Here is a 26114-nt window from a genome sequence, read left to right as displayed (position 1 = left end):
TTTTTTAGTTTTATCATGGCAACAGAACCCAAACATTAATCATGATAAACACAATCTCTGAAAATGACACGGTTAGTCAAACAATCAGAGAGAAAGAGAGAGAGAGAGAGAGAGAGAGAGAGAGAGAGAGAGAGAGAGAGAGAGACAGAGAGAGAGAGAGATAGAGAGAGAGGAAGGGAGAGGGGAAAAGGAAGAAAGAAAGAGAGCGATAAGGTGAGGATAGATGTGGTGGGTTGCTTTAGTCTCTTACCTCGGATAGGCGTACCCCCTGGATGTGTGAGAATGAAAGCAGATGGGAGATTAAAGAGAAGACGAGTTAGTGCAGCGAGGGAGAATGAGAAGAAAAAAACAAAGTGACAGAGAGAGAGTGAAAAGTAGATACAGAGAAAGAAAACAGAAAGATAGAGGGATAAAATAGAAACAGCAAAAATAAAGTGTGCAAGAAAGAGAAAGGGGAGGAGGGAGACTCTTCATGTCTTAAGTGCAAAGTGTATGTTGGGATTTTATGAGATGGCAACAGAGGTCGTCTTAAGCAAAAAGAACTGAACATTTTCCGTCATTTAGCACGTTTTAATGATTATAATGGTTATACTTTATAAATATTTTCAAATATGATTACAATTTTACAAATAATTAAAAAATGCTTTAATAAAAAAAAATTATGTCTATTTGTGTATCCCTATTTCAGTAAAATATTTCCATAATAAAATATGTGTTAAGTAACACTTTATTTCGATAGTTCACTGTAGACATTCTACTAACTAGAAGTTCCTTTGCAACAACATGTCAAGTACCAGTCATTAGAGTATTAGTAGACTGTCTGCTTAATATCTGCTAATATTTATTTTAATGGTTCCCCAACAGACCTTCTACTTCATATAAGTAACTTTGCAAGTACGTCAACGTATTCTACTAACCCTAAACCTAACCCAGTCTACTAATACATTAACAGTTGACATGTAGTTGCAAAGTTACTTATAGTATGCAAATAGGGATTAGAAGTAGAGATGTGCCCGAAGCCGAATATATAATACGGAAAATAAATTACGCATTCTACGGAGCCTCTAAAGGGACATTGTGATGTAAAAAATACGAAATGGGATGAAAAAATATATATTTAAATGCTTTTGCGTTCTCTCGCAATTATTTAGTTGGGTAATTATATTATATAGAATTTTCGGGCATCAGGAAGTAGCTATCAATATGCGGGGTATTGAAATCACTTTTGAATGTGAATTCGCAATCACGCGCGCGGTACTGACACCACATTTTCCAAGAGAAGTTATTTGTCAATGACTCTCAGGATCTGTTGTGCACCAAATCTTCTGACATCGTCCTGTCAGTTATTTCTCCTACTATCTTCACGTGACAAGTGAAATCTGATATACTGTAATGTAACCGACTACCGCTGCAAGCCTAACCATGTCCCTTTAGGGGCTCCGTAGAATGCGTTTTCTGTGCCTTTGTGAATTCGTATTTAAGCTTCGGGCACAACCCTAATTAGAACTAAAGAAAAAAAGGGGAAAAAAAAGTTTTAGGTTCACACTTGTAGTTTGCTTCACACTTTGGAGTCTCTGAACCAAAAAAGAAAATGATACATTTAGTCCTGTTTTGCTTAGCGTTCACACTTGTCATTTTGTAAACCTAAAGATACAAAACAAAGAAAAAAAAATGCTTTTATTACATACATGTATATTTTGAGACGGAACTTACTGAACATCCAAAACAATGCTGTGTACTAAATGTGCTCCTTGTATGTGCATACATATGATGGTATTTTTACCAGCTGAGAACTCACAAAGAGCTTATAAAATGTGTAAAGGAATCAAAAGAGCGCCAGAAATTGCTCTGTTGCGCACACAAACAAAAATGCTGCGAGGAGACGCTGTTTCTGATGCCTGTGCTGAACTGATAAACAACATAGCTCCTATAATGAGAAAAAACACGAATGCTTGAGAATTCTTTCCTTTTTAGGCTTGCATCTTGTGACATCATAACATACTATTTTGGGTTCATTTATATGTCTTTGGTCCGTGTTCATTTGAAGTCGTTAAATAAGCTCACACTTATTCAAATGAACCACACTAAGAGCAATCGCACCAGAGTTTGTTTTTAATTGAACCAAACCTGACAAGTGTGAACATAGCCTTAAAGAACCCCTGTGAAATCTAAATGATTACTTGAGGAGAAAAACAATAGTTTATTATTATTGTTTATTAAATCAGATGACCAGATTACAAAAACAAAGAGTGTAATAAAAACAAAAAGCCAAGAATCTGCTACTAAAAAACAATTTCCACTAAAGTTATTGTAATATCAATTGTTTGGTCCAAGTGTTACCAAGTGTTTGGTCATGACGGAAAAATGTACAACCAAGTCCTCTCAGTGACGGATAACGATTATTCGTAGCACAACCTCTGGATGACACCTGTTTTCTAAAAAAGTTGATCATGAAATTCATGGAAAAGAACACAGAGACTTAAGACAGGCAGACTCGAGCCCAGAAAAAGAGGAAAGCCAAAAAGGCCACGGTTTTGGGTGAAAAGCCACTGTAACATTCAGCATTAGGACATTCAAACCTATCTAGGCAACAAAGTAAGAGAAAGAAAGAGAGAAAGAGAGAGATCTGAAAGAGTGAGAAGGGGGTAGTGATGCAGGAAATCCAATGCCAAGGGCAGTGAGTGTTTGGAGAAGTGAAAGAGTGAGCTAGTGAAGGAGGGAGCAAGAAAACGTAAGTGAGAGTGGAAGCGAGAGGCTCAGTACCACACGTTAGAGGGGCAGCGCTCGGGTAAGGAGAACTATCTACTGTACGTGAATACTGTGTGTTAAACTATGTTCTGACTATATGTGTGTGGAGAGAGGGTGACTTTATTGTTAGGGGAAATTCAATATGTACTGTAGATATATCATGCGCTTTACCAATAACGACATGTTTGTGTGTTTTGTGGTTGAACATGAGTGAGTGTGTGTTGTGCCTCAGAATAACACACTTACCAAAGGACTCTGTAGATTAAAACACAGAAAGAGAGACAGCACATTTATCACTTAAGGTCGTCACACAGCAAAAACAGTGTGTTTGAGACTGTGTGTGTGTGTGAGAAAGGACATTAGGCTACAGGATTTCTTTAAAGATGCACTCAGAGAGGTTATGCGTGTAAGTTTGCGGCATGGGATCTCATGGATTGTTTCATTGGTCTTGCAGTGACTGAGTGTCTGGGCATTAAATTTTTCCCACTGTTATGTTGTGTCTTTTATATGTCTATTGTATTGTCTGGTATCCTTGTTCCTTTACAGGTACTTTTATAATTATGTTTTTTTTTAAGAATCTAGTAATATATATATGTATATGTCAGTACCACATTGATTATCATCCAATACTAGAATTTTTCAATTTATCGCTATCAGACGATATTTTAATTGTGAATGCAATTTTTTGGTTACATTTACATTACATCTACCAGCATTTAACACTCACTTAAAGTTATTCTTTAAAAGCACTTACAATTTAACTTGCACTGTTAGATCTTTTAAATCTTCAACAAATTTTAAAATAAATATCGTTTTTTTTACTGTACATTATAATGCTGTGATGCATACATTTATTTTTTTAGCATTTAAGATGATTTCTTTAGACACAGTAGTATATCATTTTAATATTAGGCACAACATGACAAAATTATAGGCTTTCCGGTATCGTATCAGCCAGAATTTTAATATTGGTGCATACCTATATATATGAAGTAAACTTACAACATTATTATTAGCATTATTTGTAACTTGTTTCAAGCTCAGCAAAACACAGCTGGTCATGTGACATCAACATGGCTGTCCCCATGAGGAGACCAGCTCCATGCAGACTGAGCCATTTTTTTTATAAAGCTACTGATATGACTCTTCATCTCATGTGAGTGTACATAATTTAAAACGTATTAATAAAATGTACTATTTATTTTTTAAAGAGGAAAATTAGCTAAGTGCACCTTTAAACAAATGACGAGAATAAGAGAACAAAGACTGCAAATCCTTCAGAGCACACACACCTGAGCGTAGTTGTTTGATCCGGCCATGAGTGTGTGTATCTATGGGGAGGTAATCTTTAAACCAGGTGATCTCTGGGTCAGGTGTTCCGCTGGCTGCACACAGCATGGTAGCGGTGCGAGAACGCTCCACCACCTTCAGCTGAGGACCCATATCAATATTAGGGAAACCAGTGGGAAGCTGGTCCTCTGAAATAAATAAATACAAACAAACATTACACTCACATCTCTGTTGATATTGGAAATCACCAAAACAAACATGATGCAACACAGGCACCTCCCCCATCACGAGTGTATACGCTCCTGCTGATTGCAGTGTTTTGGTTCTTGGTCTGATCCACTTTAACAGTGTTTCTCAGAAATCGCTTACTGCACCTTAAAGCCCAATTCCCGTAGACCATAAACAGCCTGTACTATTATAGACCACAAACTACAAAATAACTAGTGATGCACAATATACAGTAACTAAGACAATTTTTCATTTTACAAAAAAAAACAACCACTTGCTCATTTTAAATCTTGTCTGTAACATAAGCCGATAATTATTTTCACAATTTTTACAAGTTGTTCACTCATTACAAAAAAAATATGTTTAGGGTTTGTCAAAGTTAACATCTCAATATAAGATATTAATTGAAATATACTAGGGATGCACAATATATCGGCCACCATATCGGTTATTGGCCGATATTTGTTCATTTTTAATATTATCTTTATCGGCCCAATACAAAAATTTGGCCAATATATTAAAGTCGATAAATAATGGATTATTTCCTTGAGCTGAAACGCTTCAGATGCTGAGACACTGTTCGTCATGATGGTTTTGAATTGCTTGAAATATGATTGGAATCACTTCAAAAAAGGAAAATACAGTTAAGTGCAACAAGTTCTGTCATATAGGCTAATCATATTCCCTAAAATCCCTAAAATATATTAATTAAATGATTTACACATATTTATCCAAATTTTATATTGTTACTGAAGTCAGAAAATACAAAATGCATCACAATTATTTTATTCTATAGACATATTTCGTTTTTATTTCTTACTTAATTTAGAGCTGTTTTTATTATATATAATATGCCGTCAACTTAATAAAAAGTACATATTTTCTAAATAATATTTAAAAAATTAGCTCTGGCTTTAGTATAGTGAGAACAAAAAAGCAAGCTTTTGAATTTAGGAAATAACGTATTTACAACATTCTAAACATTTTTAAATTGGTCTTTACACATGAAATCATACAGCTGCTCTTATGTTTCAGGAAGGGGGTAAGGGGATCATCATATTTTGTCACTTAAAAAAAATGGTTTAATGCATAATATCTGCAAAATTTACCACAAAATCAGCACAGAAAATGTGTAAAAAGTGTAGATTCAGTGTTGGCGTATAGCTGTATATTGGCCATTATATTGATTATTGGTCACTGCATGAAAACAATTATTCTAATTACTTCTTATTGGTATTTCCAAAAATTCTGTGGTACTTCTCTAAAAATAGCAGAAATGCCATGTATCAGGCAAGCTTGACAGAAGCGCACTTCAGAACTCCAAGCTAAAGCACATTTTTGAAGAAGCTTCCAGTCAGATCCATTACCTACCGCGGAGAACACTGAGACGTGTGGAGGCGCTGATCTCCCCCCTATCATTAGATGCTACACATTCATATATAGCCTCATCTCGCGGAGTCCGTAGCGGCTGCACTCGCAAAACAGACCCTGAACCATCCTCAAACTCTATCACCTACAGACAGACAGAGAAAAATGTGTTAGTAACTCCCTGAATAGCTTGTGTGTTTTTATAGACCATGTGTATTGAACCCACTGAGCCAGGACAAATGTGTGAAATTACAGGAAGTGTACTATGGGAATCTCACTTTAATAGTGTTACAACCTCATATCGCTGCTTGCAGCAAATGTGTAAGCAAGCTGTCTGTACGGTTTGTGTTTGTGCATTCGGGGGTCGGGAGTTTACCTCAAATCTCTGGTTGGTGACTTTTTTGCCTTTTCTGCTCCATGTGATTTTGGGAAGTGGATCTCCTGTGGCTTGACATACGAAGGAGGCCACGCCCCCCTGAACACCTATCTGATCAGTGGGCATACGAGTGAACCGAGGAGCACCTGCCAAGAAGGACAGAGATTGGTGGTTTGTATAAGGTGACCCATAATTAACTATGACTGGGTGAATACAAGCCCAGTTAAAGGGATAGTTCACCCAAAAATTAAAATTCTGTCATCATTTACTCACCCTTCATTTGTTCCAAACCTGTATGAATTTTTTCATACTGAACTGAATTTTCTGCTGAACACAAAGATATTTTAAAGAATATGGGTAACCAAACAGTTGATGGGCCCCTTTGACTTCCATAGTATTTTTTTATACTATGGAAGTCAATGGGGCCCATCAACTGTTTCGTTACCAACATATCGATACAAACATCATCTTTTGTGTTCAGCAGAGTATTGAAATTCATACAGGTCTGGAACAACTTGAAGGTGAGTAAATGATGAAAGAATTTTCATTTTTGGGAAGTGCAAAAATGTCTTCAGGATGGGGAAACTCTCTTCTAGTATTTAAAATCTCCAGAATGAATATGAATGCATCCATACATTTTTAAGTTATAGTTCTCATAAAGAGTAGAATAAGTTAAAGGTTAACGGCAGGGTTTAAAATAAACAAGCGACAAATGCACTTAATATAACAGTATAATAAGTTTACTGCATATATACATATGTCATGACATGCACAGTTAAGCCAATCATTATTTTCATGGTTTAAATGCTACTGATTTAAAAAAATAAAAAAAAATAATAAAAAAATACATTTAAGTTACTAAAACTTTATGGACCAATTGGCAAGAAATTTTACCTGCGTTTGGCGCTTGTTAATTTTAAACCCTGCATGTAACTCTACATGTAAGCCGAATAATTATTTTTACATTGTACCAAATACTAAAATTCTATACTATTGTGTAAAATTGTATACTATTGTGAATTCAATTACAAACTCAAATCAGTCGTTTTAAATAAAATAAAACAAAATGGATGATGCAAGAAAGAATCATATGTGAAGACCCCTTTAAAAATAATGACCACATTGATTGCCATTGTTGAAAATGACAATAAACCTGACTTTGACTTAAAGTCATAAAACCTCTTTAAAAATCAGGCAGTGACTTCATGCGTGCATTAAAAGTGCATTACAGTTAATACGAAAGACAGAGTGAATTAACTTGTAGATGAGGAAAAGAGTGCGGATCAGCAGTGTGATTGACACATTCTGCAGCGCTTGCTAATCCACTCGGTCTACAGATAATGTCACATTAATCTGCTCTATAACCCACTGACCAGCAGCTCTGAACTAATGGCATGTGTAACTAACCAAAGGTTCAGCTCCGGTTCAAATAGAACATATACGAGGGTGGTTGAATGTTCATGTCATCACCCCAGATGATGTGCTATGAAATCTCTTCATCTTAAAGGGTTAGTTCACCCAAAAATGAAAATTCTGTCAGTAATTACTCACCCTCATGTTGTTCCAACCGCGTAAGACCTTCGTTCATCTTCGGAACACAAATTAAGATATTTTTGATGAAATCTGAGAGCTGATCACTTCTCCATAGGCTGCTAGGTGACCGAAACTTGCTGGCCCAGAAAAGTTATTAAAGAGATCGTTAATATAGTCCAAGTGACTACAGTGGCTCAATCTTAAGTATATCAAGCGACGAAAAAACTTTTTGTGCGCAAAAACAAACAAAAATAACGACTTTATTCCACTATTCATTTCCTTCTCTCTGGGCCTCTAGTTGGTTCACGTAGTGTTTTTGCGCTGCGCGTCTGTGTTATACGTCACCACGTAGGCTCACAATTGGCCGACGCTGGTCATGTGTGTGATGCGTGATGACGTGTAACACAGACGCGCAGCGCAAAAACACTACGAGGCCCAGAGAGAAGGAAATGAATAGTGGAATAAAGTCGTTATTTTTGTTTGTTTTTGCGCACAAAAAGTATTCTCGTCGCTTGATATACTTAAGATTGAGCCACTGTAGTCACTTGGACTTTTCTGGGCCAGCAAGTTTCGGTCACCTAGCAGCCTATGGAGAAGTGATCCAGCACTCAGATTTCATCAAAAATATCTTAATTTGTGTTCCGAAGATGAACGAAGGTCTTACGCGGTTGGAACAACATGAGGGTGAGTAATTACTGACAGAATTTTCATTTTTGGGTGAACTAACCCTTTAACTTGTCATGCTTTAATCTACACAGGCGCAGATAACATCTGCACAACAAAGCCATTGAGTGCAACTACTTTTCCATTTTCGTATTTATATTTATATTTTATATTCAATTACAAAGACCATAGAGAGAACAATACACATTTTATAATTATTATTATAAAATAATTTAATAAAAATAATTAATTAAAATTTTTTTTTTACATCCACATAATAAATCTATTTAATAAATTAAATGAATACAATTAACTATATTTGAATGAAATGTAATATTTTTTTCTGCATTTCAATTCTTAACAACTAAAAACACAATGGTATTTTTTCCCTCATCTACTAGAGTATAACACAATGCAGGCCTGATTATCTGCTTAAATGTTTTGCCATGGTCATCAAATGAAAAGACATATTAAATCCATGTATTAAATGTTGACGTCATTTCTTTACGTAGTCAGCGAAGGGCACAGTTGTCTTGTAAACACTGATCCGGACATTTGGTGCAGTGAAAGAAACATTGGAGGATAGTATTATAATCCATCCAACTGGTTTAGCATTATGAAATTGCTTAGAATGTTCACAAACCTTACTTTTTTAATTACATACTACGTTGTAAGCTGCATTAAAGTGTGCCTTTATCCTTTACACTGGTGGGGATTGGGGAACTAGAGCATTTCATGAAAAGAGCCAGCAATTATTCTGAGTTCAGAGGATTCAGCCACTGTTTGATATGTTTTTGATGCCTGTATACTCACTTTGTGTATGCGCCAGCTGGAGCACGCTCAGTAGAATCAGTAGTACCGGCTGGTAGGCGCTTCTGTAGATCATGTGACCTCTGGCCATCCTCTCATTGGCTTGTCTGTTTATGTGGATCACCAAGCTGTAAGTGCACTCATAACCTAAAATACATATGTGAACAAGCAACCATATCTGTCAGTCACATGTGTAGGCCGCAGCACATGACATGAATCGATCGCATTAATCAATTAGTACTCTGTGTGTGAGACTTTCTCTGAGGATCAGATAACAAATTACTGAGTGGTCAATCAATTCCTGAACAATGAACATATCATTTAACATAGAGCCTTCACAGGCAGAGAGTAGTCTAGCTTGCATTAAAGGAATAGTTCACCCAGTTACACACCCTAATGTTGTTCCAAACCAAATAGGGGCTGTTGAGCTCCACAAAAAATGAATGAATGAATATAAATCTTCTGAAGCTGTACAACTTAATGAAAATCTTTGCATACGTTCTGTCATTCATGTTTAGGGATATTCAGATATGGTGCATCAAGGCCAATTGTCGCTGACATCAAAACTGGCACAAATTATGTATTTTTATGATTTTTATAGATTTATTTAAAATCATAGTGTTTTTTAAGCTTGACAGCCCTAGTCCCCATTTAATTTCATTTACAGAAAAGTTCCATGCATCCTGCAATAGATATCTTCATCAAATATGAATTAAGGTTTCCACAAAAATATTAAGCAGCACAAGTATTTTCAATATTGAGAATAATAAGAAGAAATGTTATTGAGAAGCAAATCAGCATATCAGAATTATTTTTGAAGGATCATTCATGTGACACTGAAATCTGCAGTAATGGTTACTGAAAATTCAGCTTTGCCATCACAGGAATACATTAAACTTTAAAATAGACAAGAGTTATTTTAGATTGTAATATTATTTCACAATATTACTGTTTTTACTGTATTTTAGATCGAATAAATGCAGGCTTTTGGAGCATAAGAATCTTCTTTCAAAACATCTTACCCAACTTTTGAAGAGTGGTGTGTGTTCAGAATGGCATGAGGGTGAATTAATGATGTTCATTTTTGAATGAACTATTTCTTTAATTTAGTTCAGAGAATACTGACAGTAATTGTCCTCCAGCGTGCTAAACATTTCTAAGTGATAAACTTTAAAACAATTTGCCATTTCTCACACTTCAAAGCTGTCAGCCGAGTTTAGCAGAAACGTTTTTTGGGGGGAAATAGCTGATAGTTGGACGAACAAAAATTGTTAACATCTGTTCTGGTTATAACAAAAGTGGGACAAAAAATAACTGGGAAGTTATACAAAGTTCAGATTACAATAACTCTGTAAAACTTTAAGTAAAAAAACAGCATGGAATATATGATAATACATGACAGCTCCTAAAGGCCTCTCTCTCTCCCCAGTAGGCCAGAAAACTTTACCATAAACTCAATAATTATAACCTAGAGCCCATAAATGTATAATGTATCTTACTTCTGAAAATATAACGAAGAGAACGAGAAATAAAGAGATAGAGAGAGAGAGAGAGAGAGAGAGAGAGAGAGAAAAAGAGTTGGGTGGGCAGTTGAACTGCACTAAGTAAAAGTTGCATTAAATATGGATGCTGTGCATGGGAGATTGCCACAGATGGGGGTGTGTTGGGAATCGCTATGGTAACTCTGCCCCCATGAGCACCACGCTTGTCACATCACATCACATCATTAGGAGAGAGAGTGGTTGCAGACCCCCTCATCCGTGCTGCCTATCCATATTTAATTCCTCCACTGCACTCTGAGGCTTCCTTCACTTTTACAGTGCTGAGAGAGAAAAGACCACACGTGTTACTTCCTGCAGGGAATCGTGATGATGTAGGAAACGGGGAGTGAAGGAGGAGAACGGTGACACATACAAACCCCAAATGAGTGTGTGTTTCCACATGTCTGGATTCGACTGTGGAGGAAATGGGTCAATCTGATCTCTGACTCATGTAAAACTGAAGCCCTTCAAACCCCTAACCCTACACACACACACCATCTGCCTCATTTGGAAAACACTCCACAGCAGCTTAACACAATCCCTAATACACATTATTATCAGGAAAATACGTAGATGCACGCAAGGCATACGCAAACGCACAAATACGCCGAGTATATCCACCAAAGATGCGTCACATCTAAAAGTCTAAGACCACTATTGAAAATGCTTATATTTTCTTCTACTTTATATATTTCTAATTTAATGAGTATAACACTTTCTGTAAATTTTTTTTAAAAAATACATTATTTAACAATAAATAAATAAATAAAATTCAAAGTCAGATAGAAATTAAAATTGAGAATTTTTACTTTTTTTACAGCATGCACTCAAGCTGGAATAAACTTCACATGTCTGATTATCCATGTTCGAAAGAGCCTCTTCTTTGAAAGAAAATCTGACTTTTTGCACAAAGGTCACAATAGTGCTGAGTCTTGCTGAAATTTGTATGCTAGAACTAACTGTTTATTTACAGGTTTAAATAAGAATTTATTTTTCGATTTGGACAATGTGGATATTGTGTGTGTGTGTGTGTGTGTCCTGGTAAACCCTACATTATGGGGACAAAATGGTAGGTTTAGGGGTAGGGTTAGTGTAAGGGGATACAATATACAGTTTGTACAGTATAAAAATCATTGTCTATGGAAATTCCCCATAAAACATAAAAAAAACTCAACAAGTGTGTGTTTGTGTGTGTGTACATGTTTTTCTACCCCGGTGGGGACTTCAACCTGAATGCACACAGACTCATGGTGACTTGTGTCACACAATTGAGGTCCCCATGAGGAAACAAGCTTCTAAATCATACAGAAAGAGACCATGTAAAAATGCAGAAAGTTTTCTGTGATGGGTAGGTTAGGTTTAGGGGTCTGGTTAGTGTAAGGGGAGATACAGCTTGTACAGTATAAAAACCATTACGTCTATGGAGAGTCCCCACAAAGATAGTAAACCAGACGTGTGTGTGTGCGCATGTGTGTGTGTGTGTGTGTGTGTGCGCATGTGTGTGTGCATGTGTGTGTGCATGTGTGTGTGTGTGTGGGGGGGGATTATATTCCTCTCCCCTGTGTTAGAGCCATATGCTACCCTGCCTAATCTGAAAAGAACAGAGATCATTATGATAACCTGATATTTCCTGCTTCAACTCCATTTGTGTCAGAAGTCGATAGCTAAGCTTTGTGGCTACGTCTGTGTGCATATGAGAGAGACAGAGAGAGAGAAACATAAGAGACTATGAAAGTAAGCCATCAGCAAGCGCATATATGTGTGTATTTGTGGAACAGCGAGACATAGCTACTGACTAAACAAATCTGCATCTTAATTACTTATTCAGATGCAACGAGTCAAATAATTGATATTTATTACTAAGGCACCAATCATGTTAACATGCACCAACACAATTAGCCTGCAATTAGGTGATGAGAGGGATAACAGCATATCAAACAACAGTGAATGACGAGCTTTCTTTTGAGAGACCTTCGTCGTCCATTGTTAAAGGGATAGTTAACAAAAAAATTACACTTCTTTTAGTATTTATTCACCCTCATGTCGTTCCAAACTCATACAGCCTCCTTTCTTGCATGGAACACAAATTGAGATATTTTGAAGAATATCCTGGCTGTTGACCAGTTTACATGTAGATTTTCCCCTACACACAAGACTTAAGTTTACCTGGGGCGTCTCCAGTCGACACCCAAGCGTCTACAGTCGACACTTGCAAAATTATACTCTGGTGAATTCACTTCTGATCGAGTTGGCTGACGCCTAAGATAGCTATTCTGAACGCATATAATAGTTACCTGACTGCAAACTAACCCCTCCTAAGAGTCTCACACCGAGTCGAACGACATCTCGTTTCTTTTTTAACACAATCACTTGGGAATAAGGTCTCTAGTGTTCTACTAACCTGCTGCACAGCAATAACTAAACAGACTCCAGACAATGCCTTCTAATGCCTTCATGGCCGGAGGATCTCAGACAAATTTCAGAGAATCCCACCAGCAAAAAGAATACAACAGTTTTTATAGAATAGGAGCATGGCAAAGGTGACATGATACATAACATAATTTTCCTACAATAAGATTGGTTCTTCATTAGCATAATTCAGCAAACCTTTCTGATACTAGGTAGAAGCAAACTCTGACTTCTTGATTTACTTCACTTTGTTACTTGAAGTCATGAGTTTATAAATTTAGATATCTGTAGATATATTATTTAATTTCCCCTTTTGTTATCTTCAGACATGATTCAGACATGATTCATGATTCAGACATGTTCATACATGCAAAACAATAACCATGCAATGCAAGATCAAGTTATTTCACAGTGGCGATGCCAAAATGTAAGCATTTATGTATTCCACTCTATGTATTCCATTCAGTTTTCAATGATGTGAGTTGTAATGTTAAATGTCAGTAGGAAACTTGTACACTCATATTCTCTTCTCATGTTTGCAATTTCTATGACTGTACTACTTCTCATTCGCCTACACAAGATGAGAACACATTTTTATAATTCCTTGGGTATTTCTATGATATATACAACCAGAAACACTTACTCTGGTTGGCTTATTAAGCATAATCGATTTAAGAACATGTATGTACGTAAATGCACTCACTGACGTTGGTCACAAGATTTGTAAGAAGCAATGCTGTTTGGTGCCATTGACATTTAACCTAACACAACATCTAAATCTGCCAAATTTGATAATGATGGTGCTTTTTGTCATCATGAAACACACTCACCAGCGTTCAATCACAAGATATGCGAGAAGCAATGCTGCTTGATGTCTTTGACGTCAAACAAAACATCTAAATCAAACCTAACACAAGGTCTACATCAACATCTAAATCTACTTTTTCTAAATCTAAATACATTCAAAATCTGCCACATTTGATGATGCTTTTATAGTGTTTTTGGTCATTATGGAGCACGTTTCATTATATAGAAATGATTGACCAGGATATGCTTTAAAAATTCACCTTTTGTGCTCCACATAAGAAAGAAAGTCATATGGGTTTGGAATTTCAAGAGAATTTGGATTAACTATTCTTTTAATGTCTACACAACTTTTATACTGTATTAAACCACGTCCCCTGTATTTCAAGTGAAAAAAGGAACCAGAATTATGTAGGCTTTGAATGACTACAGTTAAAGCTGAATAGACGAGCCACTAAACTCCCTCGCAAACCCTGACTGAGCGATGCACTCTTATTTTGCTGAACCACATCAGTTTTTAACTATTAAATCAATTTGTGCTCTAAGGTCCATGGACATGAGCGGCAATTTAAAATGTAGCTTATTAACTATAGATGGAGCTGCAATGCCAATAATACATACAACTTCTGATCTATTAATGCTGTAGGAGTCTTCAACAGGAAGTTTGTGACAAGAAAAAAATATGGTGAGTAAACTTCAATAGAATTAAGCTAAAGTTAATAAAATGAAGTTCAGCTAAATTATATATTGCCCCTTCCACAACAGAATGCATTAAGTAAAATTAAACTTCAAAATTAAAACTCTCTGTACATAGTTAATGATCATTTGAATGGTTTTGTAATGTAAGCATTATAGCATACATTCATTTGATACTATACGCATATTTGAAGGCCAGACTTCAAATGTAACAGGGGGTCCCTGCTCTGTCTTTTATCCACCAGGGGGTCCTTGGCCTGAAAAAGGTTAAAGACCCCTGCTGATCTTCCAAGCAAATCTGTTTATTCATGTAGAAGACTAGTGAAACTTGTTTATATTTGTTTGTGCATATAGAGTGTAATGTGTATGTGTGTGTGTGCCTCAGATGAGGACATGGTAATAACGGCAGTTACATAAGGTGATTTGCAGTATTGGGGAGGAAAATTGCTGTGCGTTTCCTTATGTTTGTTCTCTAACATACAAAAACGCACACTGAATCGGATATAATCACTAACTGGAAAGAGAGATTACCATTTTTTACTAGTTACCTAGTAGCTGAATCAAATCCAAGTTTTCTCATTTTCAAACAGCTTCTCTAATATGCATCCCCTCACATGAGCACTCAAACATATAACAGCAAGGAAAAACAATTCTTTGGCCATATGGCCGCTGTAACTCAACACAAGAACATGTAAGTCTGTTACAAACACAAACTCTACAAAACCCCTCATTAAGTCTCAGTACAACAGATGCAGCTGTCAGGGCAAGAGACAGATGAGGACAAAATGACATGTAGATGTGGGGCAGTCTTGCTGGCAGGCACTCATTGCCTTGACAATGCAGAACTCCAATTAGAGCTACTTTGACATGGAGCGGCTGAGACAGTTAACAGGTACACACATCTGTCTCACCCTGACGAAAAGTGACCCGAAGCTTCTACATATGGAATGACACAATCATATGGGTCCTCTGCGTACTTCAAGTGGCTTCTGTTATACTTCAATGCAACATTTTAAGACCTTCTAGATGTTACATTCCACATTTTTTTTCAACAAAACAAACAAAAAGAACTAGCCTGGATGTGCAGAACTTACAATTACAAATAAAATGTATGCCTAAATAACTTTATACCATGGTCTGTCTCACTAGACTCTAAATACTCGATTCTGATTGGCTGGAAAGTGTGCATTAAAACTGTTTAATGCACAGTAGGGCTGCACGATATATTGTTTGAGCATCGATATCACAATGTGTCACATCGCAGGATGTGGGACGTCAAGTAGTGATCGTAGCTGATCCATGATACGTACAGGCTAGTTGTCCCCCAGTTCGGAACACATGTGATTCACGGATTAATTGCAAAGCTTATCCATCATATAGTAAAAGTTTATCATTTTCACGTTTTTAAGTCCTGTCAGTTTAAACATCGAGCACAAGAAGACTGGAACACCGAATACTGTTCTCTTTCTCATCTATTTGTGCTTGAAGGGACACATACACACAAAATTAAGTCAAAATGCCCATCTCTGCGAGAATCCTGGTAAACACAGTAAACAATTGAAAAAGAAAACAGATATCATCATTACATTGGATCCGTGCATTCGTCTTAAAGTGACAGCAGCCTAATAAACCTGCATCTGTTTGTCACCAATGTTAATCAAGCAACAAAAGAGAAAGAAAAAACCCTTTTGTAGCTTTTACAAAGATAAATTGTATTAATTATTTCATTATATTTTATTTATTAAGTGAAGGCAGTGTTATTTTACATTTGATTATTCAATTCCTGTACCTGAATACTGTTAGGTTAACCTGAAAAACATAAATCACTGCTTATTTCATTTGTATCTTTGTTCTATTGTATTTATCTATGCTTGTAATTTGTTGAAAAGCCGCCTCTCATGTAGTGCACAAATACTGAATTGATTCCTCTTCCGTGTCTTCTTGCGCTTGAACGGACAAACAAGTCCAAATATCCTTGTAAACACAGTCAGTTATGTCTTAAGTGAACGTAAACAGATGAGAAAGAAAACACATGTGTAACAGTATATTGGATCTGTGCATTGTCTTAAAGTGACAGCAGGCTACTGAACCTGCTGCTGTCTGTGTCATTACTGTTAAATTAATTAAATAAATGTGATGGAAATTTTAACAAAGTAAGTTTTAGAATTTGTTTTGTCCAATATTAAGGACACCCTCCCTCTGGTTGTCTTGTGATAAACATATTTGGTGGCTCAGCCTTGAGCAATATGCAGTTTTTTGGTTTTTTTGTAAGTGCCACATGTGCAGATAACAGAATACCACATAAGGAGCTGTTTTACCTGAATAATAGGAAGCCCTCACACATCCACCGACCACAGGGGATGGGTGGCCTTTAAGTGTTTTAATGTGAATTCCCTTTTGGTCTCTTCTCTGTATGTAAGAGGGTCCTTCTTGCAAGAATAAAAACCTTATAAAGACACTTTGTTGGTTTTTCCAAATCTGCCTTTGAAGTTAATTTTTCCACGACAAACTCACTCACTGATCTTGAATGAATAACTTTTGTAACTTTAATAAGGTTTAATCTTTTTAATTTGATTTCAATTTCTGAACTTGAACTTGTTCAGTTGTATTTATTTGTCCAGTTGCTAATTTGTTCCTTTGTTCTTACTGAACTTTCATAATGTTTTTTTCATAATTTATATTAGTTTGTCTATAGTTTATTAATTAGTTCTTCTTTAGGCTGCAGGGGTTTTTTTCATGGTATTCAGCTGCAACAGAATGTTTTGCGAAAAGACAGATAAATATGCTTGATATCTAAATGTTTGACTTTTTTATACTGGAATCGAAAATCGTTAAGAATCGGGATCGATAAGCAGAATCAGAATTGCTCAAATTCAAACGATACCCAACCATAATCGCTACATTCCATTTCTCAGCAATGAGGGGGTAACATCGTTGTTTAATTATACTCACTGCTTCATTGATGCTGCACAGATGGCAGGTAATTCACGTCTCATCCATCTCTCTTTCTCTCTCAATCAATGATTAGGCTAATTCAAATAAATGCAATATTTCATTCATTCAAATTAATGTAATCTTACCACACTACTCTATCTCAGTCTGATTTAAAGCGGACAGAATGCTAGATCTAACTAGCCATAACTGATGAAAATAAAGTCATTTTTATCCTTCCAGTCAAATATTGCGCAGCAAACATAAATAACAGCTTTAACTTGTTAATGCTGGAAAATGACAATTTGAATACTTAACGTCAGGCGATTCCTTGTCTCCATGTCACATTAAAAGCATTCAATGCACAGCTAGCCATAGATTATCCCTTATATACTGTAAGTCACAAATATACACTGCAAAAACATGTCCTTCCTCAGTATTTTTCTCCTGTTTTCCATTATAAATATCTAAACATTCTTAAATCAAGATACATTTACTTGAAAAGCAAAATGACTTAGGATATTAAGTATTGTTTTCTGAAAATATCATCAAAATTAAGTGAGTTTAAGATAAAAAAACAAGAACAATATCTGTCAAACGGTTCTCCTGCTTCTCAATTAAATGTATCTTTTTGATTTAAGATTTTTATTTTTTTTTTTTTGGAAAACAAGACAAAAATACTGAGGAAGAATTTTTTTCTTGCTGTGAATAAACAAATGAAAGCCTGTTTATTTCAAAACTTCAATTCAGTTTTTATGTAATTATTGCTAAATGATTCAAATAGGAAACAAAGATCTGAATACCCCCAAAATACATATTTTGAGAATAGATCAAAATATTCTTAGATAATTGAAAAAATAAACATACTTGAGAAGACAGCTTGTATAAATGGATTACCATAATTTTATGTTTTATATCCTATAAATGGGATTTGCAGCACCAAGTTAAAACAAACCATAATCAATAACATGCCTTTTTAAAGTGCCTGATCGCTAGTGACTGAGGATTATTCTGTTTATACTTTTACACTTCTTTTTATACTCCTATATTTGTTTTCAGTGGAACATGGAATGCAAAGCATAATACATAAGGTAGTTTCCATCTCCATATAGTGGGCAGAAAAACTAGAAATAAAACTATAAACCACTCATGGATAGTTCTAAAGGTTCCAAAGAGAAATGGGCCAACCTTGAATCAGACTTCTCCATTTAACAGGAACAGTGCTGTAAGTAACAGTGTGTTCCTTTATGTGGCATGAAGACAATAACTAGGGTGTAACTGAACAGACTGAACTGAAACACACAAAATTACAGTCAATACGATAAATACTCTTTAACTGGTTTAACATATTCCAAAATATACAGCTGAAACATATATATACGTTTATATATATCCTACATCATGTTAAAATATGTAAACAAATCACTGAATCAAACTGATTCATGAAACAACCAGTTTGAAAGAACTGAGAGTTGTTGAATTGAGCATTAACTCATGATTGATTTAGACCGATTCAGTGTGTTTCGTGAATCAGGTGCAATGTTTCATTAAAACAACATGTCAGAATAACTTGTATTGCCTACCACATTAAGCCATGGTGATTATGTAACAGTTGGCTCCACTATCCAAAAAGAGGCAAAAATGCTTTAAAAAAAGATCTGAAACTGGTTGATGAATTGTACATCACTACAAGGTCTCCTTGATCACCACTCTTTGATGTTTAGCTTATGGAAATTAAGCTAGAAAATGCTTGCATCCTGCAAGATCTCCCTTTAAGTTCATGGAACCTCACATACTATGAGCTTTTTTAAAGGTAAAGTGGTAAATTGTTCAATGTTAAAGTACAGACAACTAGAAGCTATTTATAGGTGAATTTACTGTGTCGCTTTCAAAACATTGCTCTGTTTACTTCCTGACAAGCCCGAAATACCAACAATGGCTGTTAATGGCATTTATTTGGGGCGGAATTATGTTTTTCTGAACAATGGCAGATGCGGTGCCATTTGGAGACAATAGTGTCATTGAAATGACATGCGTCACCTTAAAAATTTTAAACTGGTAAGCATAATGACTGAAAACAGATGTGACATGAGAGAAGTAAAAATATAGCCTCCTAGATAATTATGTTAATGCTAAAAACGTAGACTTACAAGTAAGTGATAATGTACAGTCAGCCAGTCATTACTGGAAAATAAACCCCGCTTTCAGATCACCCTGTTGAGGTTTACTTTGCAATAACGATCGTCTCTGTAAATTATCCGACTGTATTTTGTCACGTAAGAAGCAAAAGTCAAAAGAGCTAAACAAGAAACTAGCACAGCTATGTAGTATGTAGGAAATCAGATGTCATACGGTTTATTAGTCATTTTAAAAAATACAGAATGCAATGAAATATTCCAGAGAGCCATGCTTTATTCTGTCTCTTATCTGTAAGCAACAATCTTGTCTCTTGTCTGTAATCCTCATCATGCTGTGAGTGAGCTGATATGCTCAAATATTACAATAATATAGTCACAGTCAAAACAGGACTCAACAAAAATGATTTAACAAATACAGACAGGACACATTTTTCCGGCCCTGAGGCACTGATGAAAATTTGTTTTTTTTCAACAAAAAAAAAGTTTTATATTAAACATTATGGTTCTTTAAGATTTACAAATTTACATCAAATAACAGAAAAGAAACAAATATACAATTTTCTGACTGAATATTCCATTCCACAAGTAAGTTTGCAAAAGTAATGTTGACTTTAAGATGGTGAACGGACAGGACGTGCTCTATACATTTTTAATTGTTGTCAACATTAGACATGCATCAAATAGACTTCTTTGCAATTCATCTCACTGTTTTTTAGCATCTAGCGCCATGAGCGTTCAGTTTTTAAAACTCTACTGTCAAGCACAAAAAAGTATGCAGAAGTTCTGTTCTATTCCATTGTGCTTCGTCTAGCTGTATTCAACAGCAGGAATGCATCACACGTTGACGACGACTCACTATTTTGTATATCTATTGCTCAACAGTATAGCTTTAAACACAGAAGCACACCCAAACATAACTTACAGGTATGGCATAAATACAGAATTGCAACAATTGAGCCAGTCACAGTCCCATGAAGTTGTTTGAAACTCAATCATACTTGCCCTGGTCCATCAGGCCAGCTTTACCACTATATACTGAGTGCAAGCTGTTCTCAAGAAGGTTAGAAATCATATACAAAAAGTACTTGAACCATATGGTTTTGACAGTAATGCACATGCAGAACACTTGAGCTGATCAAGCTTTAAGCACTGAGCACATCAGTGCTATTAAAGTCTTCTCCAGTTTCAGGAAGAGATTTTACAGCTCGCTTTCAGCTCAGTGTCATAAGCACAACTTTCACTAGCAGAAGCACTTAAGACCCACACCTATAAATGGTATCAAAGATGCAAGTCTGGGCAATAAGCACAGGGATTGTGCCTCTGTGATATCTACATTATTAATATAAACCATATGCCACTGAAGCTGATGCAATCTGCTTTTCAAATAGTGCAGGTTTTCAAGTGTGCTCTGAGCAACCCTTAGTCTGCAGGTGGAATGAAATAAATTATTCAAAAGTCAGAAAATCACTCTCTCTCTCTCTCTCTCTTCGTCCATCTGTCATTTTCTCACGGCTCATGCTCTGGGCATTACAGGTCAAACTTTTACACCTCAGACCAACCACCAAACTCTCCGGCTCCTTTCCTTTCTCTTGCATATGCAAACCTTAATACCCGAACATCATAATATCCCTCACTCTCCCTGCTCCCCCTTCAGTCTCTCTCACACACACTAAGAGCATTACGAGGTATAGCAAAAGTCATCACACATAATCCCCTTCAACGTGAACTTTGTTCAAATGTAGAGTCATTCAGTTTATTGGTCCATTAAGAATATGCTTTTAATGATCCGTGGAGAACGTTCCGTCATAAACAGTAATACTTTAAGCTCAGCATAATACCCCGGAGCACTGGGTTCCCCCGAACATCACTGAATGATCTAAAAAGCAGCAGAGTGGGGAAACCACCACAAAAATGCATGCCATTTAAGACAATAAAGACAACTGCAATTGCCTAAATTATCATTTAACAACATATGCTTGTATACTGTATATATTGTGCGTGTATATATACTGTATATAGATGAATAATATATATTTACATATAATAATATATATATATGTGATTTTGTAAAACAATATGACAAATAGAAATATTAGGAACATGATGCAATACTCCGTCCTTATCATAATGTTGATATGCTTTTAAAGCAGCACCCACAAAAAGTGGGAATGTGCATGCAATATGGTCTTCTGTAATAGCCTGCCAATGATAAAAATAAAAATAAAAATAACAATCGATTCATCGACTCGAGCTCGAGTGGATGACTGATCATAACAATGAAATTATTTAGTCATTTCCTCTATAATAACCAGGGAGCGGATGAGGCTTTTACTCCTCGCCTACCTGATCAACATCGCTGTCGGGTTCAGGTTTTCATTCGGGTCTCACCGGCTCGGTACCTTCGTGAAATCATCTATAAGCACCAGAGATATAATCCAGAAGCCCGTCCTCTCCTTTCTGATGTTCACCGGTTCAGGGCTGAACTATAAAAAGCACAACAGCAGCAGAAGCACTGCGTGTTTCCAGCGCTCGTAAAGAGCTCGCAGGTCTCTCTTTTTGATGATGCTGATGCTGTGTGTGCAGCCGAGCGCGCGAGCATACAAAAGCGCTCGCGCACACGCACACACTCACGTACAGCGGAATATGAGGGACGGGCTCGAGGCAGGACAGAGCGGCGACGGCGGAGTGACGTCAGGTGCCCCGGAATGAATCTCCGGTTCAGGGAAAATAAATAATTTGGAGGAATTGCATTTGCACATCGGAGACACTTAAGGTAAGCGTCCAGAAACCAGGTCACTCATCCAGAATAGTTTTTATTTATTTATTTTATGTAGGCTACTGAGACCATAGCCTACATGGCACTGTTTTAATTCACAAGGTTGGACTATATTAAAAAGGAATTATTGATCTTTTTGAAAGGTAGCCTATATGATAGCCTAATATTAATGTGTGACACAAGCCTAAAGTAACCTGTAGGCTATGTAGGCTAATAATTTGAATTGGGAGACTGGGGTAAGTTGTCACTTTTAACTCCAGTCATTTTTAACATATTTCTTATGTTAAGTTTTAGGGGTGGAGCCGAACCCGAATACGGTATTCGGAAAGGCACAAATAGTGTGTTTTTTACGAATACTTATTTCGAACAAATACTTTAAAAATATTTGTATTCGGGAACAAGAAAAACTTTATATCAAAAAGCTGCGTTTCCTCATGAGACATGGCGACCGGCGGTGCTGCTGATGTGGTGGCTGTCCACTTGTTGATAAGATAGGAGGAAAGAGCCACATATGGAAATATTTCGCTCACATAGCGCGTTTTTTGCGCGTGCAGATTTCAAATGTAGGCGCGCGGCAAGCGAGCAGAGCGCTCGTTTTTCCAGGCGCGCCTATGTTCACGGTTGCATAGCAACGACAAACGCCACGAGAGAACAAGCGCTTGTGGAAAGGAGAAAGCGGTGCGAACTGCGCTCTCCGTGATGACGAGGAAGTATCAGCAAAGAATTAATTGATTTCTAGCCCTTGCATTAGCTTTAGATATATTTATGGAGATGAGAAATGAAATAAAAAGCCGTCATTATGTCATTAATATCAGTCCGTCAGAAAAGCAGTTCTAGGCTTATTATTGGCTGGATAACTCTTAGCAGGTTTAAAAAGCCATTTTAAAATTAAATATGAATGCAGTTTTGAAAAAAATATTTTACACATTGCATATCTATATTTATTATAATAGATATAATTAAAGAATACTTACACTATAATGTAAATTAGAAGTGTAACGCAAAAAAACTGGATTTTTACACCTATTTTGAATTTTACTCGAATACAAATACAAATACTTTTCCCCCCTCAACAAATACAAATACAGATACAAATACCGGCTGCTTTGCACACCCCTATTAAGTTTATTAAGTTCTGTTTAGGCATATGGCTACCAAAATAAGAAGGGGTAAGTTGTCACAATTGATCCTCCCTGCGTGAAATGGCCTATTACAGGCTTTTCAGGAAAATATAAAAGTAAAACAATTTTAAAACACAAAATATGTGTGTAAGTGTAAAACACATTTGACAACCTGTAGCCTACCAACCAGTACGCTCAAAACTTAGATATAGGCTTTGTGACAACTTTATCATGCAGCATGACAACTAGCACTTGGCTCAACTAAAATGTCAATGTAAGAATATTAATATAAAGTAGAATTTATAAAAATAAACTGTAAATTCTTTCTATATATATATATATATATATATATATATATATTAGGGCTGTCAAACGATTAATCGTGATTAATCGCATCCAAAATAAAAGTTTGTGTTTACATAATTTATGTCTGTGTACGTATAATTATCCAGGCGTTGTCTGTGTATATAGTATAATTATTATGTCTGTGTATATAGTATAATTATTTTCTATATATAAATACACACACATGCATATATATATATATATATTTAAGAAAATGTGTTATTTATATATAAAATATTTATATATAACATAAATTCTATATAATATAAATATATATACACAGTATATACATGCAAATATTTCTTAAATATATACATGCATGTGTGTGTATTTATATGTAGAAAATAATTATACACCGTACACACACATTTATTATGTAAAAACAAACTTTTATTTTGGATGCGATTAATCGCGATTAATCGTTTGACAGCCCTAATATATATATATACACACACACACACACACACACAGTGCGTGCATGCATGCATAACTATTATGCAAGTTAATATTCTAATCATATTTTTTCTCCACGCACATTTTACCAATTCCAAACCACATCAATCTTAATAACTACTATTCATTTTGTATTTAAACATTTATAAGTGATATATAATTGTAATGGAAGGCTGGAAGTGAAAAACGCCTTATATTCAGGTGTGGTTTAAGCAGGTTTTCTTTTACATGTAAAGTGGCCAAAAAGAGATTTACTGTAACTCGCACTGAAAAGTAAAAAATGATTAAGTGCTCATGACAAGGATGCAATGCTAATGCAATACTAGAAATTGCTAAATTAAGACGTGACCAATGGACAGCAAGATGCTCATTGCTTTAGCAGGGTCAGACAAAAACAGGCCAAGAAGAAAAGACACATGTTAACTGCAACAACAACAAAAAAATAGGAATTAAGGTGAAGAATTAGGTGGGAAACCATTAGGAACCATTTAGTCTTCAGTGCCACCGTTTTCCAGAACTGCAACCTACCTAAAGTCTCCAGAAGTACAAGGTGTCCGGATCTCAGAGACTTTAGTAAAGAATCCTGAAATATGACGCACACTTAATAAGAATCACAAGCAGAAGTGTTGTGAAATACATGAAGAGTGTTTTTTTTATAGACTTTATAGACAGATAGGTTGAGAGTGAATTCACAAGAATTCATCTTCCAGAATCTGGCAGTAAGTTTTGGGAGTTGATTTTAAGTCCATCTCCTACCCTGAAAGGTCCGTCTTGCTCATAGCAGCTCACAGCACGACTCCCTCGCCACCGCTGCTGTTGTCTGACTTGAACTTGTGCTGGTCCCTTAAAAGTCACTCTCATCCTATCTGTCTATAAAGCCTTCAGACAGATAGGTTGTCTATGAACAGTCTTCATGTATTTCACAACACTTCAGCTTGTGATTCTTATTAAGTGTGGGTCTTATTTCAGGATTCTTTACTAAAGTCTCTGAGATCCGGACACCTTGTTTTTCTGGAGACTCCAGGTAGGATGCAGTTCTGAAAAATGGTGGCACTGGAGACTAATGGTTTGGATGCATCATCAAATGGATTTTTTTTAAAGTACTGTTTTCAAACATGTTTCCCCCAAACACTAACCCATCTGTCATTGGTCAAACAAATAGATAGCCTCACCCCCAAACAACGCCATTGGCCGCTATGTTGGATTTTGTTGAAATAATATTCACAAATGGTGAATATTATTTCATCTTATGAATGGCTTACTTATTCAAGTTGTAATGCAAATATGTTATAAGGACATATTTTAAAATATATATATAAAAAAAACATTGTTATATTGTCTCTTTATGTACAACACAAAATAAAACACATTTAAATGCAAAAAATGTTTTCTTTTTTTGCAGTCTCAGGCGGAAGCGAGAAATAACGGGGACACTTATGATGAACTGTTTTAATTAACTGTTTACTGCAGCAGAATTCAATTATATGCAAATTAAGGCGCCAACTTTTCTAGTGGGCTGAATTTGAACAATACACAAAATAAATGCAGAATGAAATTTGTTTCTCTCATGCTCACTGTCTCTTTCTCTCTCTCACACACATACACACACACACAAAAAGATGTATGCCTCATCAGTAACCTAGTTCCCACAGCGATATGTAAATGAAGGCATTAATTTGCTTTAGTTGCAGAAAGTGCCCAGGTAACCACAGACCCGGCAGCCCTTGCATACAAACACTAGCAGGCACATAAAGAAGAGTTATTTCTGGAAACACTGTTAATCGACCATACAAATGTAAGGTTATGTATAATGCATCATACAGATAAAAAAAAAAAAAGTTGGATGTATTCAATGCTTTTAATCAGAATACCATCGTAAGAGCA

General features: G+C 36.0%; 1 protein-coding gene across 1 annotated transcript in view; it reads right to left on the bottom strand.

Moving 5' to 3' along the window:
- The window catches only part of ptprdb (protein tyrosine phosphatase receptor type Db), an 83041-nt gene that overhangs the window by 35934 nt on the left and 20993 nt on the right, over positions 1-26114 (bottom strand). The window contains exons 5-8 of the mRNA XM_084104308.1: positions 9020-9163; positions 6011-6156; positions 5638-5779; positions 4041-4226 (exon numbers count right to left, since the gene is read on the bottom strand). Coding sequence (XP_083960434.1) covers positions 4041-4226; positions 5638-5779; positions 6011-6156; positions 9020-9107 — 562 coding nt within the window. The 5' untranslated portion in view covers positions 9108-9163. The remainder of the gene's footprint in view (positions 1-4040; positions 4227-5637; positions 5780-6010; positions 6157-9019; positions 9164-26114) is intronic.

Source organism: Abramis brama, assembly GCF_963993115.1.
Source record: "Abramis brama genome assembly, chromosome: 2".
Classification (NCBI taxonomy): Eukaryota; Metazoa; Chordata; class Actinopteri; order Cypriniformes; family Leuciscidae; genus Abramis; species Abramis brama.
Note: the sequence above shows the minus strand (reverse complement) of the source record. Positions and strands in the feature narration are given on the sequence as shown.